General features: G+C 33.2%; 1 protein-coding gene across 2 annotated transcripts in view; it reads left to right on the forward strand.

Annotated features, from left to right (window-relative positions):
• The window catches only part of LOC135849047 (zinc finger protein 395-like), a 134,357-nt gene that overhangs the window by 25,994 nt on the left and 87,205 nt on the right, over positions 1-21,158 (forward strand). The window contains exon 3 of one of the 2 annotated variants that reach the window (XM_065369188.1): positions 2,212-2,390. In XM_065369188.1, the coding sequence (XP_065225260.1) occupies positions 2,212-2,390 (179 nt within the window). The remainder of the gene's footprint in view (positions 1-2,211; positions 2,391-21,158) is intronic. The other variant, XM_065369189.1, reaches the window with a different exon arrangement.

The following is a 21,158-nucleotide window of genomic DNA, read 5'->3' on the forward strand; positions in this document are numbered from 1 at the left end:
CAGACGGTTGTTTTTGCCATTTTATTTGCGCGTAGGTTGTGTACTGTAACGGTTTCTCTTTCTCTGTTCGAATCGGCCGGCGAATTTGCAACGTTTTTTGGTGGTTTCTCTCGTTCGATTTAGCCGGTATAATTTGTCGATGTAAGAGCAGTAGCGTGTGTATATGCCAATGTGCCTGCCTTGAACTCGATGTGTATGAATTTGCGATTTAACTTGCCTATAAGTGTTTTTTCTCCCTCTCTTTTCGCATCGAAGTAAACACGTTTTTGCGGTTTTATTTTAATTAATTGTTTCAAGGTAATGAGTATATAAAAATACGTTTGCTATATAATCGTTCCGTAAAGTAATTCTGAATCGATACAGGTGTGAAGTGTTGGAGCTGGAATAGAGAATAGATTTTTTCAATGGCTTGGGGAACTGAAATTTTGATCCAAAAACTGGAAATAGTGAGAAAACAGATTAATTCTGGACGAAAACTGAATCCTAAATTCGAATCGAATCAACTTTGCCAAAAAGATGCATCAAAAAGTGTTGAAATGACGTATTGAAGACTCAAAAATGCATTTAAAGTCACTGAAAATCACCAGAAAAGTCAAATTTTTTTCAACTCTGACAGAATTCAGCCAAAATTGTGTTAAACGTCGTTGAAACTATCTAAAACCGTAAATTTTGGTTGAATTTCAATAAAATTTGGTAAAAAATCATGTATAAGTGTCAAAAACATGTTGAAATGATGTTGGTACTCCTACAAGCAAAAAAAAAACCATCAAAATTGAAGAAAAAACACTGTTGAAACTTCTACTGAATACAAGTTGAAGCATTAAAAACACCGTTGGTGGGTCACCAAATGATGAAATTTTCATAAAATTAGGCAATAGTGTATTATATTTTGTTAAATGTGCAAGGAAGTGATGTGAAAACATTCAAAAAATTATTGAAATCTTGAAAAGTTGACAAAAAGTCATGAAAATTTGGTGAAATTTGTCAAAAATGCACGAGAAATTGTTAAAAAAATGAAAATATGTTGAAATAACATGAATATACACTCAAAAAAGCACTAAAATCATTAAAAATTGCCTAAAAGTAATGAAAACATCAAAAAGACATATCCTAATAACAGAAGAAGTGAAGCTAAAATTGGGTGAATGTTGCAAAAAATGTATGAAAAAATGTCTAATAATGTTGAAGATGGGCCAAAAATGCATATGTGCGAGCTTTTACATGATTGCGAGGTTGCCAATAATCCATTTTTTAGCTGAAATTGAACTAAATGCAAAATTGATGTTGAAGAGAACATAACTCCCACAGTTTTCTGAAATTGGTGATAAACTCCCTGAAGAAAATGATTGGATCAGATCAGCAGTGATCAGATCTGGACATTTCATGGATGCAATTTGACCTGACCAGATATGATCACTGATCAAACCTAGTCAGATCAAATTTTGGGAGGATTAGACTTGTTCAAACTGGGTTACATCTAATATGAAAGATCTGATTAGATTTGATCAGGCTGATCTTGATCAAATTGGATCAGATCTGGACATCTCATAGATGCAATTTGTTGGTCTGACCAGATCTGATCTGAATCTGATCAGATGCAATTACATTTGATCAGATCCAATAGGAGGGACTGATAAGATCTAACTAAACCGGGTTTTAATCAGACCAGATTAAATCTCTTTTCGGTTCAGACTAGACCAGACCTCCATTGTTAATACATCATTTCCCCTACTCACCTGTTGTTAGCAGACATTGAACACTATAGGGAAATTCGTATTCATTTTCTTCAATGAACCCATCAAGACGTTCTTTAATTATGCTCAAAGCTTCTAGAACTTCTCTGCTTGACAAAATCTGCTTCATAGCCAAATATCTACTCATAATAATGCCGAAGCTGGAGCTCCATGCTTTTTAACATCTTCATTATTGCATCTGCATATTATAGACAATTCTCGCATAACTTATTTTTTGTAGTGCTTCTGCATAGTGCTACAAAAAGTAATACAATGCAATATTATAAGCAGCTACTTGAATTATTCTATATACTTATTGTTAGATACAGAAATTTTATCATTGACAGCCTGCGTATTTGCAGTGGCATACCAGGCTAACAGATTATATCGATAGCTATATAGTTTTATAATGTACAAGTGTATCCAATTTTGGATCATTTTTCATTTGTTTGCGCTTGTTTTCTGTTTGTTTGTACAGGGTGTGATGGAAATTAAAAAACGTCTAGAGGAAATACGGCTTTTGGAATCGAGAAAATCGGCCAGACTTATGGATCAAGATACAGATTTTGCCCGATTGGCAGATATGGCCGCTGATCGAAAACGAGCATCGTCCAATTCCATCGAAGTGCCTATGAATGGGTACGTTCTGCCGACGATGTAAATATAAATTATTTGTTTGCTTATATTATTAAGTTTTTCAATATGTAGTTACTTAGTTGGTATAATAACATGAAGAAGTGATGGGTAGATTGTATGAGCCAGTTTGGGGTCCATGGGTTTCTTGCAATGATTCATGATACTTTTCTTTGAGGAGTTGTGCGAATTTGTAATGATTTTTAGTTGATATTGAAGCAACAGAAATGATGTTTGTTGCTCTATATGATGAAAGAGTTTGGTGGTGAGAACTGATTGAAGTGTACCATGTTTAGGCAGTGTACAATGGTTTCGGTTGGGTTTCAATGGTCTTCTGAAGGGCGCCATGAATTTATGATTTGATGAGGATGGTGTTGATGGTGATGATAATGATGATGATGGTGATATTGATCATGATGGTGATGATGATGATGATGATGATGATGATGATGATGATGATGATGATGATGATGCTGCAGCTGATGATGATGGAGTTGATATGATAATGATGGTGATATCAATCATGATCATGATGGTGATATCAATCATGATCATGATGGTGACATTAATCATGGCCATGATGGTGATACTGATCATGATTGTGATACTGATCATGATGAAGAAATTAATAATGATCATGATGGTGATATAAAACGTGATGATGATGGTGATGGTAATAGTGATGATGATGATGCTCCTGCTGCTGTTGATGGTGATTGACATGATGATGAAGTTGATGATGATCATGATAATGATGGTGACATTTATCATAATGGTGATATGAAACATGATGATGATGGTGATGGTAATAGTGATGATGATGCTCCTCCTGCTGATGATGGTGGTGTTGTTGATGATGATGATTGCCATGATGATGAAGTTGATGATGATCATGATAATGATGGTGATATCAATCATGATCATGATTGTGACATTAATCATGACCATGATGGTGATACTGATCATGATTGTGATACTGATCATAATGGTGATACTGATCATCACAATGAAATTAAATTAATCATGAGCATGATGGTAATATAAAACATGATCATGATGGTGACATTAATCCTGATGATGATGGTGATGGTAATAGTGATGGTGATGCTCCTGCTGCTGATGATGGTGGTGTTGTTGATGACCATGATGATGAAGTTGATATTGGTGGTGACGGTGGTGATGATGATGATGATGATGACAATGATCATGATGATGCTGCTGCTGCTGATCTAGTATTATGGGTGATGAAACCAAACAGAAAATGACATTTTCTCACGAATCATGCCTATCCTTTGACACAAGAGTAATTTTCAAGTATACATATACTTTCCAACTATGTACCTATCCGCAGCCATGTTTGATCTTTTTTCGAGATAACCCAGAGCAGAGCACCAACAATGATGAAATCCAACGCAACATTATTAAACTACTTTGTCATCACTTCTCTGTCCTCGCAGTCCTCTGTATGGCTGCATTAGCTCTAACCTAAGCTACAGCACGATACGATCGACATTAAACAGATCAAAGATTAAAAGCCGACGTGTGTACTTAATACTATTGCAACGACACCATAGGCTACAATAACAAAACAATGGATTCCAGAAGACACAGCCGTGATATCACTCTTCTGTCCTCATCATATATCGTCATACGCTATAAGCAGATTAAACAAAGAAAAGAAACACTACACCACAACAACAACCGCTTTCATTTATTAGTACGTGTGTGTATGTGTGGAAGAAGAAGCCGGCGATAGGAAAAAAATTAGCCTTATCAGTAAATTTGTTATAAATACACAAACGATAAGATGGCACACACTCACACTGTGGCCGGCCGGGAAAAAAGTGATGTAACTTACACGTGACTGTGACTGCAGAAAGAAGTTCAAAGAAAATAAAATGTACTTGCGTACGACGACTTACAAATACTACACATACATATATACGAGTAACATAATCTCACTTAACGAGGCGTGTAAAACTGAGCAAATTTTATTACATTGCGCAATTTTATATCATGGCCGGAGCTTCAGGCTACGGCAACAGTTCTCTCCCTTAACGGGAATGAGAATGAGAAATTCTTGCGATTCATCGCCTTCTCCGTGATCAAGACAGAGAGGCACCTAATATCTCTCTACTCTGTTCTGAAGTAGTACATTAGTGTACATTTTTTTGCGGTTTTATACATCCAATCCTATGGCACCGGCCGGCGACCGGCTTGCTTGAGCCTATGCTACTGTAACTGATTATTACGATGGCTTATCCGGACGTACGGAATTTTCGCATCCGTTTTTATTGCTCGCTGCTCACATTCGGTTCCGCTTCGAGTACCTTGGATCGTTCCAGTTCCAAGTACAGTTCCGTTAACGATATGAAAATTTTCAGCTTTTTTTTTTCCTCGCTTCGTCTAATTTCGAATTGCTACCTTCAACACACGTATCGATGAATCGTGAATAAATTATAACCAGGTCAAAAAACCAAAAAGAATTATTAATTAACTTACACCTACGTACGTGTGTTGATACTCTTGATAGTGCTGATATGGAAAAAAAACAAAACTGGATTTTGTGGAACGACTTTTTCATATCTTAGATTCAGATCTTTTGTGTGTTGGGTTGAAATGTGGATGGTTTGAGTTGAGAATGATGCCTAAGTTTGGACGATTTTTGGAACTGAAATTAATTAACAATGGCTCGATTTTATTGCATCCTTGTAATTTTGTTGCATTTTGCCTCCTTCGCCCTTCTCCTATGTTCATTTTTTCAATCGGTGATTTTCTGCGGTTCGACGGTTTTATTCTTCCCCTTTCGAAATGCAGCAAAGTAGGGAGGTGAGAATCGTATTTATGGAAGCGTAAAAATACACGCCTGTTTGTGTAATTTATGCAGTAAATCGTGCTCGTTGCACTGCTATAATTTTTTGTTGTTGTAAACATTAACATATTTATTAATTTTATTATCGAATCGAACAACAGTGGAGGATAATAAGGAAACGTAAATTGTAACAAAAATTACAGGTATACTTAACTCGACTCCCTGTCATTTTAACCTTTCATGTCATCTCATGTCTCACTCAATGGTGGGTTGAAAATTGAAGGCTCGTCGTATGCAAAGGTAATCATAATCAAATACCCTACTCTACCTCCCTGCACCTCTCTCTAAATTGCATTTTTCGATTTCTAAATTTTATCTCGTCGTTAATTATTTAATCAATTACGTTACATAAGAGATTAATTGTATCGCGTAATATTCGTCCTCGATACTGAATATTATTATCATAGATAAATACTTCGTTAACTCTCTCTCTCCTTCTTCACTCCATCCTTTCCCTAAAATCGTGGTTTTCTTATCTCACCGGCGAAAATTTACTTCCGAAGGCCACGAAATTGTGAAATTTGCCACTGCAGTAATTTGCGATTGCGGAGGCGGCATCGATTGTGATGTGGACTCTTTTTTTTTGGCACAGTTTGCATTCTCGTTATTCTATCGACGATTTGGCGTAGGTAATTGAGGAGGGGGGAGAAGGGGGCACGCGACCGTACTTACGCCTTACGGTAAGAGGAAGGGGGTACGTATTATTGCATATACGAAAATGTAGGCAGGTACCTTGCCTAAACTAAACCGATCTATACCACACATATAAGTACATATGTGTACGTAGCGGTACATTCAAATCTGGATGAAGGTTTTCCGACCCAAATGAACTTGAAACGTGGAGTGCACCACTTCACCTTGCCGCCGCTTCGCGCTTGTTGAATTATTGTACAGAGTGGTGTGGCGAAGAAGAGAGGATGGCCGAAGCCAAGCAACGCGAACTGCTGAAGCTGAAGGTAACCAAATATCAGCTGATTTTGATTGCTAGTCGTCACGGTACTCTACCTGCGATAACAGCTGCGTCCGTTCGTCTCGCCTCGCCTCACCACCTTCGCATCCCAACAACGCCTCTCTTCTCGCTCTGCCCCACGTGTCTTTTTTATTCGAACGACGAACGGTACTTAATGTTTTTGTTATTTATTCTACCTACCTACTACTCTTATTGCACGTTCTATCGTGCACGTACATGTTGCCTGAGCTGAGCCGGCCGGCCGGCATCGACTTTAGGAGCCGGATTGGGCATTGAACCTGGGCCCAAAGTGGATGATTACTGATTGGTCGTATGTGTGTGGTCGTTGGAGGGTGGGTTTCATGTCAGATCGGGGCTGATTAGGGGGTTTGAAATGTTTATGAGTTGCCTGATTGAAAAGTTGGTTTTTGGTTGAAAAATTGGTTTAATAATTCTCAGTTTTATTGAAATTGTCATGTCCCGAAATTACCCAAAAAGATACAATTTTTTGTACAAATTGTTTAAAATTGTTAATTTTTGTCAAAATTATCAAAACGTACAAATTGTTGTCAAAAAAGTCCTTTTTACAAAAACTGTCCGATGAAAGGTCATGTTTTTTGTCAAAAATGTCAGAAATCTTCAGTTTCTCCAATATTTTTAAATGATTTTTGTCAAATTTGTTGAGAAATTCGAGACTTTTTCGCCATTGGTTTTCAAAAAATGCTATTTTTTTCAGAATTGCCGAACTTGAAACTTGTTATTTTTTTGACAAGAAAAGCAAATGCACCAGTTTTTCATTAAATTAAAAAAAAAATGTTCTGCCAAAATTTACCAAAAAAAAAACGATCTATTGTTAGAACAAAATCCAAAAGTGTCAAAAATTTTTTTCTCGTGTCCAAATTGTTAAAAAGTCCAGTTTTCTGACTAAATGTCTCAAAAAGTCCCGTATTTCGCTATAATTGCCCAAAAAATCCTATTTTTGGCCCAAATTGTCGAAAAGTCACAATGTTGTAAAAATTGTCAGATAGTTCCGTTTTTTGTTAAAATTGTACAGAAGTATGAATTTTTCCAAAAATTGTCAAAACCTTTCATTTTTAGCCAAAATTGATTAGAGTCCTAATTTTTTTCAAAATTTGTCAAAAATTCTCATTTCTTAGCAAAATTGTATCAAATCAAAGTTACTATTTTTCTTTCAATTGTCCTAAAAATTGTTGGCTCAAATTGTTAAAAACGTCTCATTTTTTGTGAAAATTATCGAAAAGCATCATTTTTTGTTCAAATTGCATAGAAGTTCTATTTTTTTCCAAAAATTGTCAAAACCTTGCATTTTTGGCCAAAGTTGTACAAAAGTCCTAATTTTTTTCAAAATTTGCCAAACATTTTCAATTTTTAGCAAAATTATATTAAAGCTACTAATTTTTTTGAAATTGTCCAGAGAATTCCAGTTTTGTCTCAAATTGTCAAAAGTCTCAATTTTTGTAAAAATTGTCAAAACTTTCCATTTTAGGCCAAAATTGTATTAAAGTCTTAATTTTTTTCAAAATATGTCAAAAATTCTCATTTTTTGCAAAATTGTATCAGAATTACAAATTTTTTTGAAATTGTCCTAAAAATCCTATTTTTGGGCCCAAATTGTCATAAAGTCACAATTTTGTAAACATTGTCAAAAAGTTCCATTTTCTGATACAATTGTACAGAAGTACTAATTGCTTCCTAAAATTGTCAAAACCTTGCATTTTTGGCCCAAATTGTATAAAAGTGCTAATATTTTTCAAAATTTTCAAAAAGTTTCATTTTTTAGAAAAATTGTATCAAAGTTACTAATTTTTTTGTCTAAAAAATTCCAGTATTGTCTCAAATTGTCAAAAAATCTCAATTTTTGTAAAAATTGTCAAAATTTTCCATTTTAGGCCAAAATTGTATTAAAAGTCCTAATTTTTTTCAAAATTTGTCAAAAATTCTCATTTTTTGCAAAATTGTATCAGAGTTACAAATTTTTTTGAAATTGTCCAAAAAATCTTTTTTTTGGGCCCAAATTGTCATAAAGTCACAATTTTGTAAACGTTGTCAAAAAGTTCCATTTTCGGATAAAATTGTACCTACTTAAGTCTTTATTTTTCCAAAAATTGTCGAAACCTTGCATTTTTGGCCCAAATTGTATAAAAGTCCTGATTTTTTCAAAATTTGCCAAAAATTTTCATTTTTTAGCAAAATTGTATCTAAAAGTTGCTAATTTTTTTGAAAATGTCCAGAAAATTCCAGTCTTGTCTCAAATTGTCAAAAAGTCTCAATTTTTGTAAAAATTGTCAAAACTTTCCATTTTTGGCCAAAATTGTAAAAGTCATAATTTTTTTCAAAATTTGTCAAGAATTCTTATTTTTTGCAAAATTGTCCAAAAAATGCCATTTTTGGCCCAGATTGTCAAAAAGTCTCAATTTTTGTAAAAATTGTCTGAAAGTTCCATTTTCTGCTAAAATTGTACAGAAAGTGCTAATTTTTTTTCAAATTTTCAAAAATTCTCATTTTTAGCCAAATTGTATCAATGTTACTAATTTTTTTCAAAATTGTCAAATTTTTTTTTTCTACATAAACTGCCATAAAAAATCTTGTTTTCTGTTTATGTCAAAAAAGTACTGTTTTTCCTTCAAGTATGCCAGTGTTGCCAGTTTTGCTTTTTTTCATTTTCTCAATCATGCTTCGATATTTTCCATTTTCTTGTTTTCTAATTTTTTCTAGTCCTTTTAGTAATGGAAACATTTCAATCTCAAAAAATTCTGTCGTGGACGAATTCGAAGCTTTCCTCCTCCCCCCCTTCCACTACTATTTCAGTGTATGTAATTGATGATTCAAAGGGTCCAAAAAATTGGAAAAATGTGTCCGGAAAGTATAATTTTGAAAATATGAGGCTGTAAATTTTTTTTATGCTCTGCTGTTTTTGTTCACAACTTCATCATTGACTCATTAAAATCAGTTCATCTCACTAGAACATTTTGAGCTCTCTGTTCGAACCTCAAAGTAAATTGATTACACTTTGTATGAGATTTGAGATTATGGAAGCAATCTGCATCATATCATCATCATCTAAACGATTCTCTCAGCCACGATTACCAACCATTCACCATTCGTCAAACCGAACCAGCTACTTGTTTATTGTGAGATCTCGTTGAATTTAATTCCACATTTAATATACGTACTTACTTTATGTGAAGTGTGTGTGTGTACACTGTACAGATAAGTGCACGTGATAAGTGTATACCTCTACCAGTTAATTAATTGATATTATCAGCTCTTCTCGTTTGTAGTATCTTCACTGTGGTACGAGTACTTGATTCGACGATTATAACTCTGATACGATAGAAGGATTTACGTAAAAATAATTACACCGACATGTGGAGTGCAATATACACATTATACACGTGCGCAATATTCATCGCCATAAATTAGAATATACGTATGACTGTGTCTTGTCTTTGCATCTTTATCAAAAATGTCCAATTGTCTACCCACTCGAAACCAATAATAAAATTGATACGTGAACAATTGCCGATGGACTTGTATCGAAATACTGTATGTAATATCGATCTCGTTTATTATCAAATTATACTCGTCGTCGTGTTGTTGGGAAATCAACTTCAACGATGAACGTCAATCACGTGGAAATTTTACTCCTCACGAGATATCGGTATCAGTGGTCGTAAAAAAAATGCATGAGGATGTGAACAGAGAACTGAGGGGAAAGGTTAATAGAGAGAATGATGCAAGGTGCATATAAAAATCTTAGAACACGAGAGCTTTATTTCAGATATGAAATTGCTGCAGTTTTTTATTTCGAAATTGGAAGGAAAGGTGATAAAATATCAATGTTTGGTTGAGCTTTCTCTACATTTTTTTTTTTTTTTTTTTTTTGAAAAAGATCATTTTTACGAAACACGATCGAGCTGAGCTCTACGATTATAAAAATTGAAAATATTTTCATTAAAAAATGTCGTAATCGTAATTGATAATATTACCCAAGGTCGTGGAAAATAATCTTTCGGGGAATTTGTTCGTCGAAATGATAATTTTATTCCAACTATACGAACGTGTGTAAAACGTACCTATACAACGAAGAAATTTCGCGAAATTATTTATTTACCAAAAATAACTCGTCGAGTTCATTGGCATTTTCTCCATTACACCTATATAATTGAGGCGTTTTCTGAAAATTTTACAACGGTTCGGATGATTTTTCGTGGAATTAACTACACGCCTATAATTTTCCAACGGCTGAAATATGCCTATTTCACGCGATGTACCTGCCTGCGCTCGAAAATACATACCAGTTCACCCTACGATTATGTGAAAGCTTGGTACGACGATGTGATGGTTAGTTTGTGAAAATTTGATGAAGTTTAAAAAAAAAACAATTTGCCAAAGTTGAAACACCTTTTGCCTTTTGGAAAGAAATTTTTCACGTTGAATAATTGATCGAAATTCTCGAATTTTTACGATGAGGAATTGATTCGTATAATTTTGGAGTCGAATTATTGTGATTTGAGTAAATAAAATTGTTAAAATCTAAATTTTTTTTGCTCGAAGGACTCGAGAAAATTATTATTATTTTTCATAAGGGTTCCTCAATCCATGTTTGATTTTTTTTTTTTTTGAAGGAATGAAGGGTAAGAGGGGAAAGGAGAGGTCAATTTTCTTGAAATTTTGAAAAAAAAATTCGCAAATGGTGACTAAAGTGAGGTACATATATGGTGGAAAATGTTCATTTAATTGTGTTCTTGGTGGTTTTTTGGGGAGGAGAAAGGGGGGGGGGGGGGTAATTGATGATTTCAAAATATTTTCAAATATTAATTTTCGTCGCTATTGAAGAAAAAATCTCACAATTGCCATTTGCAAAGCTTTTGGCGATTTTTGAATTTGAGCAGGGCTTCCCAAAATATCATTCAAGCAACAAATTCTGATTTTCTCTCTTCTTAACCACACATTGTGTTGAAAAATGAAGGAAATTTAAATTACACAGGGGCATATTTCCAATCGATTGCATTTTTTGAAATTTTTCCTCCGACCAGTGGTTCTCAAAATATTGACGAAAAAATTCAATTCCAAATTTCGACAATTTATGCGACATTTTGAGAAGAAAATCGTACCCCACGAATTAAAATTATTTTAGAGTGGGAAATTTCCAGCCAATTATATTTTTGCTGATTTTCTGATCCAATCAATGGTTCGTAAAATATTGGCACAGAAACATCCGAATCTCGATTTCACTCGTTCGTGTCATATTTTCAGAAGAATCACGCGAACAAAAATTATAGAGCGGAAAATTTTCATTCAACCGTGTTCTTGGTAATCTTTCAATTTGTACAATGGTTCCTAAAATACGTCACCTGTGTGTGTAAAAAAACGCTGGAAAATCTAGTTCACCTTGATTCGCTGAGATATTAAATTCGTACCGAGTTGCTTTTCATTATCATGACTCATTTTCAATGAAAACATTACGATCTGAATTACGATAGAAAATCTACGTCCATCCGTTATATTTGGAATGATTCTTGTGGCCAATCAGTGGTTACCAAAATACCTTCCGGATTTGATCGAGTTGGTGTGTTTTTTTTTTATTCGTTGCGAAGAATTTGAAATATTGCGGAATTTTCTAGCTGAAACTTTCTCAACGTGATTATACTCCCTTTGAATACTTTCGATTCGATCAATGGTTGCTAAAATTTTCACCGAAATAATCGACTCTCTTACGATCATTTTTTTTATTAATCTCTTTCAATCGAAAATAATCGTTCGAGTAAATGAAGTTATCGAAGTAATTACTACCTATATCGATTGTATTATTCTCGATTTCGTGTACTCTGCGAATCAGCACTGCCTAAAATACAAACCTGAAATATTCGTCGTTATTACGTATATAGTGAAATTTCTCTTTATGAAAGATATACATACGAATAAATAATAATAATACGTATAATTTACGATCGAAACGTGATTTAAACACCCTCATTCGACTTATTGTTGAAATTTTTCAATTCAATTGCAAGTTTTGCGAAACATTCGGGTAATTAATCGCCTCGAGTACCTCGCTTACACCCTTTTTAGTAATTTTCTTCGTCAACGAACCGTTTCAGCGAAAAAATTCGTAATTAAAATTTTCGCGGCGAAAATTTGCTATAATTTAGCTCCGCGAAGGTGGCTCAAATCGAGTCCATTATTTTCGAGATAATTGCAAAGTTTCCCAACGGTGAAGGGAGTGACGATTATTTCAAACATTCCAGCCCATATCTCGATCGATGCATCGCAGATTCGTACGAATTGGGCCATTTCGTCGAAAAAAATCATACCATCGAGTACCAAGTAGGTACTTACCTGAGGCTTCGAACAAAGAAATCTCATAAAGCTAAATGCAAGAATAATATGCTATTAAACGGTACGTGTCCGGAGCATCGATCGCCTTAGGCTGGTTTTACTCGTTCGATGAATTTACCTATAGAGTTTATTCTCGTGTGTTGTATGCTCACTCACTTGTACTGTATTATCCATTTGGCGTTTCAATTTCACATCGTGGTGAATTACCTATATACCTTTTCTATCATATACTGATCCGATGTAAAGACTCGAGGGAGTGATGTAGAGGTAACCTATAGCTTTTTATATCGTAAAATGTGTCAGCTCTGTGGTAATTGAGTATTTCTTTTTCTGTCTCGAAACCTCCTCATCAGTCCTCATGTTGATTCGTTTGCAAAATTTTTTTCAGTGTTCTTGAGACTCGTGTAACCTTGTCATTCGCTAAAGATGACAATTTGAATAGGTATTCTTCTGTACTCATTACGGAAAAAAATTTTTTTCCTCGCGAAATGAATCTCATTAACGAAGATAATCGAAGGTTGCTAAAAGAGTCGAATTTTTTAGACCCCGTTTACACGTTGCAAACATGTCTGTGCTTTCTGCATTTCTTGTTCTTCTTCCTCGTAATATAGGTACAGGTTTTGCTGTATTATTTTATTACGGTTGTCGTTGTTGTAATTTGTGTTAATTAAAATATCAGCCAGCTGATTGTTTTACTTTTTACTGACCATATCGAGAAGATGAAAACACACGGTTCGGTTCGGCTAAAATAGCGAGTTGAAAAAGTGGGTGGAGTGAGTACGTAGTGGAAAGGTCAACGCAGCGAGTAGCGAAATGATAAAAATGGAGAAACAACCTTGACATAGAATTATTGCGAGAAGGTTGCTTAATACTCTTTGGCTATGTACGTAGCACCGAAGACCCAACCGCATCGTAACACTATTAGTACTCCTCGTATTCGTGGTTGGGCAATATTTTATGGGAATTTCGTTCTCTGTTGTTATATTTTTTACGCCTGTTGTTATCGAAAATTGTGTATGTACTTGCTCGTCGTAGACCTGCCTAGCAACATATAGGTCGATTGGTGCCATCAAATTGATACCGAAAGCGTTCTTATGTCTTGTTAGATCTCGAAAACTTGAACTATATGGAAGTTTAGGTGTTTGAAGGGGATATTGAGCTTATCATGGGAACTGGGAGGAGCAAATGAATTCATTTTTGAATGAAAAATGATTTGACATTTTTTTCAGTGATTTTTTATGCTTTTTCGGATATTTTCAGACATGATTACTGCTGTTTTTTGGTACCTATACATACTTATATTACTCGTTTTTGATCATTTTCACTAATTTTAGGCAATTTTTATTCATTTTTTTTTTGGACATTTTCTGGTTTTTGATAATTTTTACTTATTTTTTTGGTAATTTTTATGCATTTTTGCACATTTTCTGGTTTTTGGTAATTTTGACTCAGTTTTTGTAATTCTCAATTTTCAAAAAAAAATGACTATCTTTAGTTTTTGGTTATTTAGAATGAGTCTTCGGTAGTTTTCTTAGATTCCAGGTGATTAATTTTTGGTAATTTTCACTCGTTTTTTGGTACTTTTATTCACTAAATTCCTTGAGTAATTTTTTTTCTAATTTTTGGAAAGTTTTACTCATTTGTGGCGAATCTTATTAGATTTTTTAATTATTTTCACTAATTATTGGTAATTTTTATTTATTACTTATATGAACGTTTTCTGGTTTTTGATAATTTTTACTTGATTTTTTAAATAATTTTCAATAATTTCTGGTAATTTTTGTGCAATTTTTTTGACATTCTCTCTGGTTTTTGATCATTTTTACTTGATTTTAGTCATCTTTAATTTTCAAAAAAAATAATTGTCATTAGTGTTCTTGATTATTTACAATGAGTTTTCTTAAATTTCAGGTAATTAATTTTTGATAATTTTTACTTGATTTTTTAGTAATTTTCAATAATTTCTGGTAATTTTTGTGCAATTTTTTTGACATTTTCTGGTTTTTGACCATTTTTACTTGATTTTAATCATCTTTAATTTTCAAAAAAATGATTGTCATTAGTTTTTGGTTATTCTTTGATTTTAGGTTCCTAATTAATTTTTGGTAATTTTCAATCGTCTTTTGGTCCTTTTTTTACCTAATTTCTTCATCTAGTAATTTTTTTCCCCCAATTTTTAGGAAGTTTTACTCGTTTGTTACGAATTTAATTTTATGCTTGGTTTTTTGAGAATTTTCACTGATTTTTCATTTTTGGCAATTTTTATTCATTTTTGTAAACATTTTCTGGTTTTTGACTATTTTTGTTCACTTTTTTTTGTACATTTTCTGGTTTTTGGTCATTTTTAATCGTTTTTTAAAAAGAATTTTCACTAATTTTTGGTCATTTTTATTAATTTTTTTCAACAATTTTCTGGTTTTTGATCATTTATACTGATTTTGACAATTTTTGTTCATTTTTTTGTACCTACATTTTCTGGTTTTTGGCACTGTTGAATCGTTTTTTGCTAATTTTCACTAATTTCAGGTCAATTTTATTCACTTTTTTGCACATTTTCTGGGTTTTAGTAATTTATACTGATTTTTGTTTTTTTTAATTCATTTTTTCGTACATTTTTCGGGTTTTTGAAATTTTTTATTCGTTTTTTGGTAATTTTTGGTGATTTTTATTCATTTTTTTTTTACATTTTCTGGTTTTTGGCCATTTTATTCTCGGATTTAGTGATTTTTACTTTTCATAAAAATAATTGTCATCAGTTTTCGATTGTTGAACAATGAGTTCATCATTTTTTGTGATTTACAATAAATTTTCAGTAATTATCTTCATTTCTGGTCATTTTCACTGAATTCTGGTAATTTTTATTCTCATTTTTCTGGCCATTTTCTGGTTTAGGGTCAGTTTCTATTTTTTATTTTTTTGTAATTTACAATGAGTTTTTGGTATTTTTTTAAAATTTTTGGTCATTTGCTTTGTTTTTGATTACTTTTGCTTGCTTTTATTATTATTATTTTTGTGGTAATCGTTGCTGATTTTTGGTAGACTTGTGTCTGATTTTTTGTTAATTTTCACTTTTTTTTTAGTGATTTTTTAAATTTTTTGTGATTTTTTGAATTTTTTAGTGATTTTTAGTGATTTTTGGCAGCATTCATTAGCATTTATAATTTTTGTAATTTGCCACGAGTTTTCAGTAATTTTTACTAATTTTTAATAATTTACAATTTGCACTAGTTTTTGTTTATTTTGGGGGGGGGGGGGGGGGGGTTACACTTTTACATAATTTGATAGGTAAGTACTCAAAACTCGAAAAAAATATAAATGATGTAAAACTTAAACCAATTTCAGCGTTTCTAATTTACTCAGGCTTTAAAATCTTTTCAACTCATTTTTTTTCAAGTATCAATTTTTATGTCTATGGGATCCAAATGAAGAAAAAATAAAACCATAAACCAGTTCCTCAAATTATCAACAAATAATCCAAACATTTTCGAAATTTTCTCGGTATTTTTTCGCTGTTTACGATTTTTTCATCTCTTGCATTTTTTTAATTCTTTTTTTATTTCAATTTCGCAGAAAAAGTTGTTTTTCACATATTTTTACCCTAAAAAACTGCCGAACTTTTTCTACCTCTCTTTTCTGTTCTGTTCTCAAAACACCTCCTTGGCAAAAATTCAAATCCTCCACTCGATGAATACTCACCAATTCCTCCCCTCCTCCCCAAGTGAAATTAGGAAATTGATTTCGAGTAAACAAATCGCTATTTCTTTCAATCGGCGTAAAAATTTCCAGTTCCGCCCACTCGGTGGAATTAATAATGTTTCAAGTTTAATAAAACTGCTCTTGAAAAACCCCGTCAAAACTGTAGGAAAGGAAATCGTTCTTTTCGCAGGAGAGGAAAAAAGAACTACGTAAAAGCCTATAGCACATCGATACAACACCAACACTCTATTTCACCCTGCTGCTGCAAATTCCAGCTCTTCAACGCCCACATCTGGAAGACGAAGCCGGCTTCGGCATCGAAAAAAAACAATCCACGCCGGTATACGAGTAAATTTGATAATGCGAATGGCAACAATGACGTCATACGCCTTACGCCTCCGCTCGAGCCTCTCTGCGTTCGCTGACAAGACAGTTGGTCGCTGCTGCGGAACGGCGGTGGTGTGGTTAGCGGTAAATTTCTCATTATCGACCGGCCACAGAACAGAGAGAGAGAGAGAGCCATAAAGCGCAAACCGATTCGATATGATTTTAAACACGCAACCATCAGGTATCAACCAAGCTCAAGAACACAGCACACGAGCACCACCCAACCAACACCCTTTCGCCCGAGTTAACAAAAACTAATCAATTAATCAAGAGAATTTTTCAAAAATTCATATCTGTAACTCGTTAGGTACCTTTAGTGATAGTGTACAATGTACATTTCGAAAATCTGACTCGAGTAGTTAACCTTGCTCGCTCATTTTTCTATGTCAAGGTCGATGTGTTTTTTTTTCGCGCTTGCAACTCTACAACAGCTCAGATCGCGAAGTTGTGTGCTTCCTGGAACGTATACATTTGTATAAGATCAACAAATTCCAAGGACATCGTGCAATAAATTGTTGCTTTGAAAAATGGACTGGACTCTTCGTTTGGACAAGTCGAGCGAAAAAAAATTGGCGAATGTGATTTTCCGCAATTCGAATGATATGGCGTTTATGTCAAACGAGCAATTATTCTTTATGGAACAGAATACCATATGAGTGTGTGTTTAAGACACCTTATGTGCTTAGATTTAGGTTGCAAAGCCAATGGAAGATGCGAGAAAATCACAGGAAATTCCCTGATACCAGAGAAATTAATCGAAAAACCAGCTTAGATCACAAAACATCAGGAAAACCAGCAAAAATCAGTGAAAATGACTGGAAACTCGTGGCAAAGCTAATAAATGTTACTAGAGATCTGTATAAATCACATGACAAAATCATGTAAAAATCATAAAAAATTTGAAAAAGTTCCTAAAAAAAAAAACAAGTAAAAATTACTGAAAACCAGAAAAGCCTACCAAAAGTCAGCAACGATTAACATTGAAAAAAAAGTGAAAGTAATCAAAAACAAGAGTAAATGACTAGAAATCAAAAAAATTACAAAAAAAAAAAGATACTTTATTCAACAAATTACCAAAAACCCTATTAAAACTTACCAGAAATCAGTAAAACATACTGAAAATGTATTGTAAGTAACAAAGCATTAATAAAAATTACCAAAAACTACCAAAAATTACAAAAACTGATAAGAATCATTTTTTAAAAAAGTAAAAATCACTAAAACCAAGTAAAAATTACAAAAAATTAGAAAATGTAGAAAAAAATGGTAAAAATCAGTGAAAATTTTCAAAAAACTGATTGAAAAATAGCAAAAACCAAAAAACGTACCAAAAAATAGAAAAAAGGCCAAAAACCTGTGAAAATTACAAAAAACCAGAAAACGTTCAGAATAAAAAAAATAAAATGGCCAAAAATCAGTGAAAATTTCCAAAAAACTGATTTAAAAAAATTAGTGAAATTACCGAAAACTCGATTAAAAATTAGCAAAAACTAGAAAACGTATAAAAAAATGAATAAAATTGACCAAAAAACCGATTAAAAAATATCAAAAATCAGAAAATTTAGGGAAAAAATAAAAAAAAATGGCCAAAAATCAGTGAAAATTACCATAAAACTGATTGAAAATTCCCATAAACCAAAAAACGTAAAATTAAATGAACAAAATCAGTGAAAAATAAAAAAAAAATTACCCAAAAACCAGAAAAAAACGAAAAAAAGTGGCCAAAAATCAGTAAAAATTTCCAAAAAACTGATTCAAAAAAAAATCAGTGAAAATTATCAAAAAACTGATGAAAATCAGCAAAAACCATGTAACGTACAGACAAAATGAAAAAATAAATGGCCAATAATCAGTAAAAATTACCAAAAAACCAGAAAACGTGCAGAATAAAAGAAATAAAATGGCCAAAAATCAGTGAAAATGTCCAAAAAACTGATTTTAAAAAAAATCAGTGAAATTACCGAAAAGCTGATTAAAAATTAGCAAAAATCAGAAAACGTACAAAAAAAATTAGTAAAAATGGCCAAAAAACCGAATAAACATTACCGAAAATCAGAAAATAAATGGCCAAAAGTCAGTGAAAATTCCCATAAAACTGAATGAAAATTCCCATAAACCAAAAAATGTACCAAAAAAGGCCAAAAATCAGGAAAAAATGAAAAAAAATTACCCAAAAACTAGTGAAAATTTCAAAAAAACAAATTTAAAAAAATCAGTGAAAATTATCAAAAAACAGATAGAAATTAGCAAAAAACCATAGAACGTACAGACAAAATGAAAAAATAAATGGCTAAAAATCAGTGAAAATTTTCAAAAAAATGACTAAAAGTTGACAAAAACTAAAAAACGTTCCAAAAAATGACAAAAAATGGCCAAAAATCAATGAAAATTTCCAAAAACCCGATTAAAAATTGGCAAAAACCAGAAAACCTACAGAAAAAATGAAAAAAAATGGCCAAAAATCGATGAAAATTTCCTAAAAACCGATTAAAAACTAGCAAAAACCAGAGAACGTAAAAAAATGATTGAAAAAAATTTCCAAAAATCAGTAAAAATGATCAAAAAACCAGAAAATGTACCAAAAAAAAAATGAAAATTGCCAAAAATCAGTTGAAATTACCAAAAAATTGAATACAAAAATGTCCAAAAACCAGAAAATGCACAAGAAATTGATAAAAGTTACATTTTTTTCAATTTTACATTTTCAGTGATGTGTATCTTTTTTTTCAATTTTTCTACAATTTTGAATCATGTTGAGATATTTCATTGTAATTTTTTCGGTGGAGTTTTATTGAACTTTCAGTAGTTTTCACTCTTTTTTTCTTACTTTTTTCATTTTTTCGTGTGATTTTTTTGTTTTTTCCCAGTTTTTCTGTAGGTACTTTCTACCTGTTTTTCAAGGTTATTCCTAATTTTAATGCTATTTTATCGAATTTTATGTTATTTTCAGTGAATTTTTGCACTATTTTGTGAATTTTTTTTTGACATTTTGGAACAGTTTCACGATGGTTTTCATAATTTTGATAATATCTCCTGAATTTTGAGTTTTTTTATCCATAAAATTTTAATTTTCGTGTATGTATATTTTTTAACAATTTTTTTTGTCATTTTTAGTGTTTGTATGTGCTCTTCAACATTATTGATGGTCCTATTTGAAATATTTCTGGATTTGATTTTGAAAACGTTGACTGAAATTTTTCAAAAAATATTGAAAGAAGGAAACATTAAGTGGGGGGGGGGGGGGGTGGGAAGAGGTCAGTGATTGATTAATAACTCAACTTCGGTACGAAAATTCTGATTTTTCAAGACCAATTTTTGTAATTCTTTCTTAAGGTGTTGTATTTCAAGCTACGAATGTAATCTGCAATCTTCTCGATTCCTGTTCTTCCGAATAAAAATGGTTCTCAACAATTCGCGGAAATCCTTCGACCTCCACTACGTCGACCATCTCAGCGGGAAATTCCTGTCCGAATAGTTTTCAATTAATTAACGCTTGTTTTCCACTCTTTTTCAATTCCGAATCGAGCCATTCAACTGGACTGGAGGTAAACACGAAAGCAGAATTAGAATCGTACATAACACGAAACTAACAAATACCCGTTGGTCGTCATGATTCTTCGAAGAAAGGACATGACAACACGAGTCACAACAGCAGCGTCCGCGCCGGTAGGAGTGCGTAGGAAGTTATCAAGGCATCGCAGTACACATGTGACGTAATTCACCGCTTACAAAGTGAACGGAATCCCCCGCGCCTTTTGCGTAAATAATCGTTTGGAATGCGAGGAGGCGAGCAGCGAAAAGTTTTGGTCATTGGCGTGCGTATCATCTTCTCCATGGTGTACTGTACAATAATCGAATGGAAGGCTCGATGAAGCCGGCTTATGTATGAGCAGCTTTCTAGCATTGACCGCGATTAAATTCCGCCAAAGTATACTCGAGTTGGCATTCTGTGAGGCTGGTACGTGCGCTGTACCTGTAGATACGCGGGTATAATACGGTAATAATGATGATGTATTGGAGGAAATATCTATCTAGATAGGTAGTGTGTAGTTTACCTACCTACCTGTACCTATACGTGTAGGTACAGGTGCTGTTGTCGCTTTCACCTACCAGGAAGCGTTGCTGAGAGCACGCGGTTTCACAAATTGCAGGCCTACCGGTATATGCGAGTATATGAATGCTGTTTGGAAGCACTCTAATAATTTCACTTTCACGACCGGTGCGGTGAAAAGAATTGGCTGATGGTTTCCACAATGGAATGTCCAAATTAGAATCGTACCTGTTGGTTACCTGTACTCGTATTGTGTGTACTGCAATGTACCGTACCTGTCTTCTGAAAACTTATTCGTATACCTACACGATGCCACATTTTTCAAACCTTGAAGTTGATTTATATGTATCAATATTGAATCACTATACTCGCCAGCTGATTGCGATTTGTCAACGCATTCTCAGCATTGCGGATAATGACGTCATATTGTACGTAATACACATGGAGACATACCCTCTCTGTGCCTGTGCGTTC

This window comes from Planococcus citri, chromosome 5 (genome assembly GCF_950023065.1).
Source record: "Planococcus citri chromosome 5, ihPlaCitr1.1, whole genome shotgun sequence".
In the NCBI taxonomy this organism is placed as follows: domain Eukaryota; kingdom Metazoa; phylum Arthropoda; class Insecta; order Hemiptera; family Pseudococcidae; genus Planococcus; species Planococcus citri.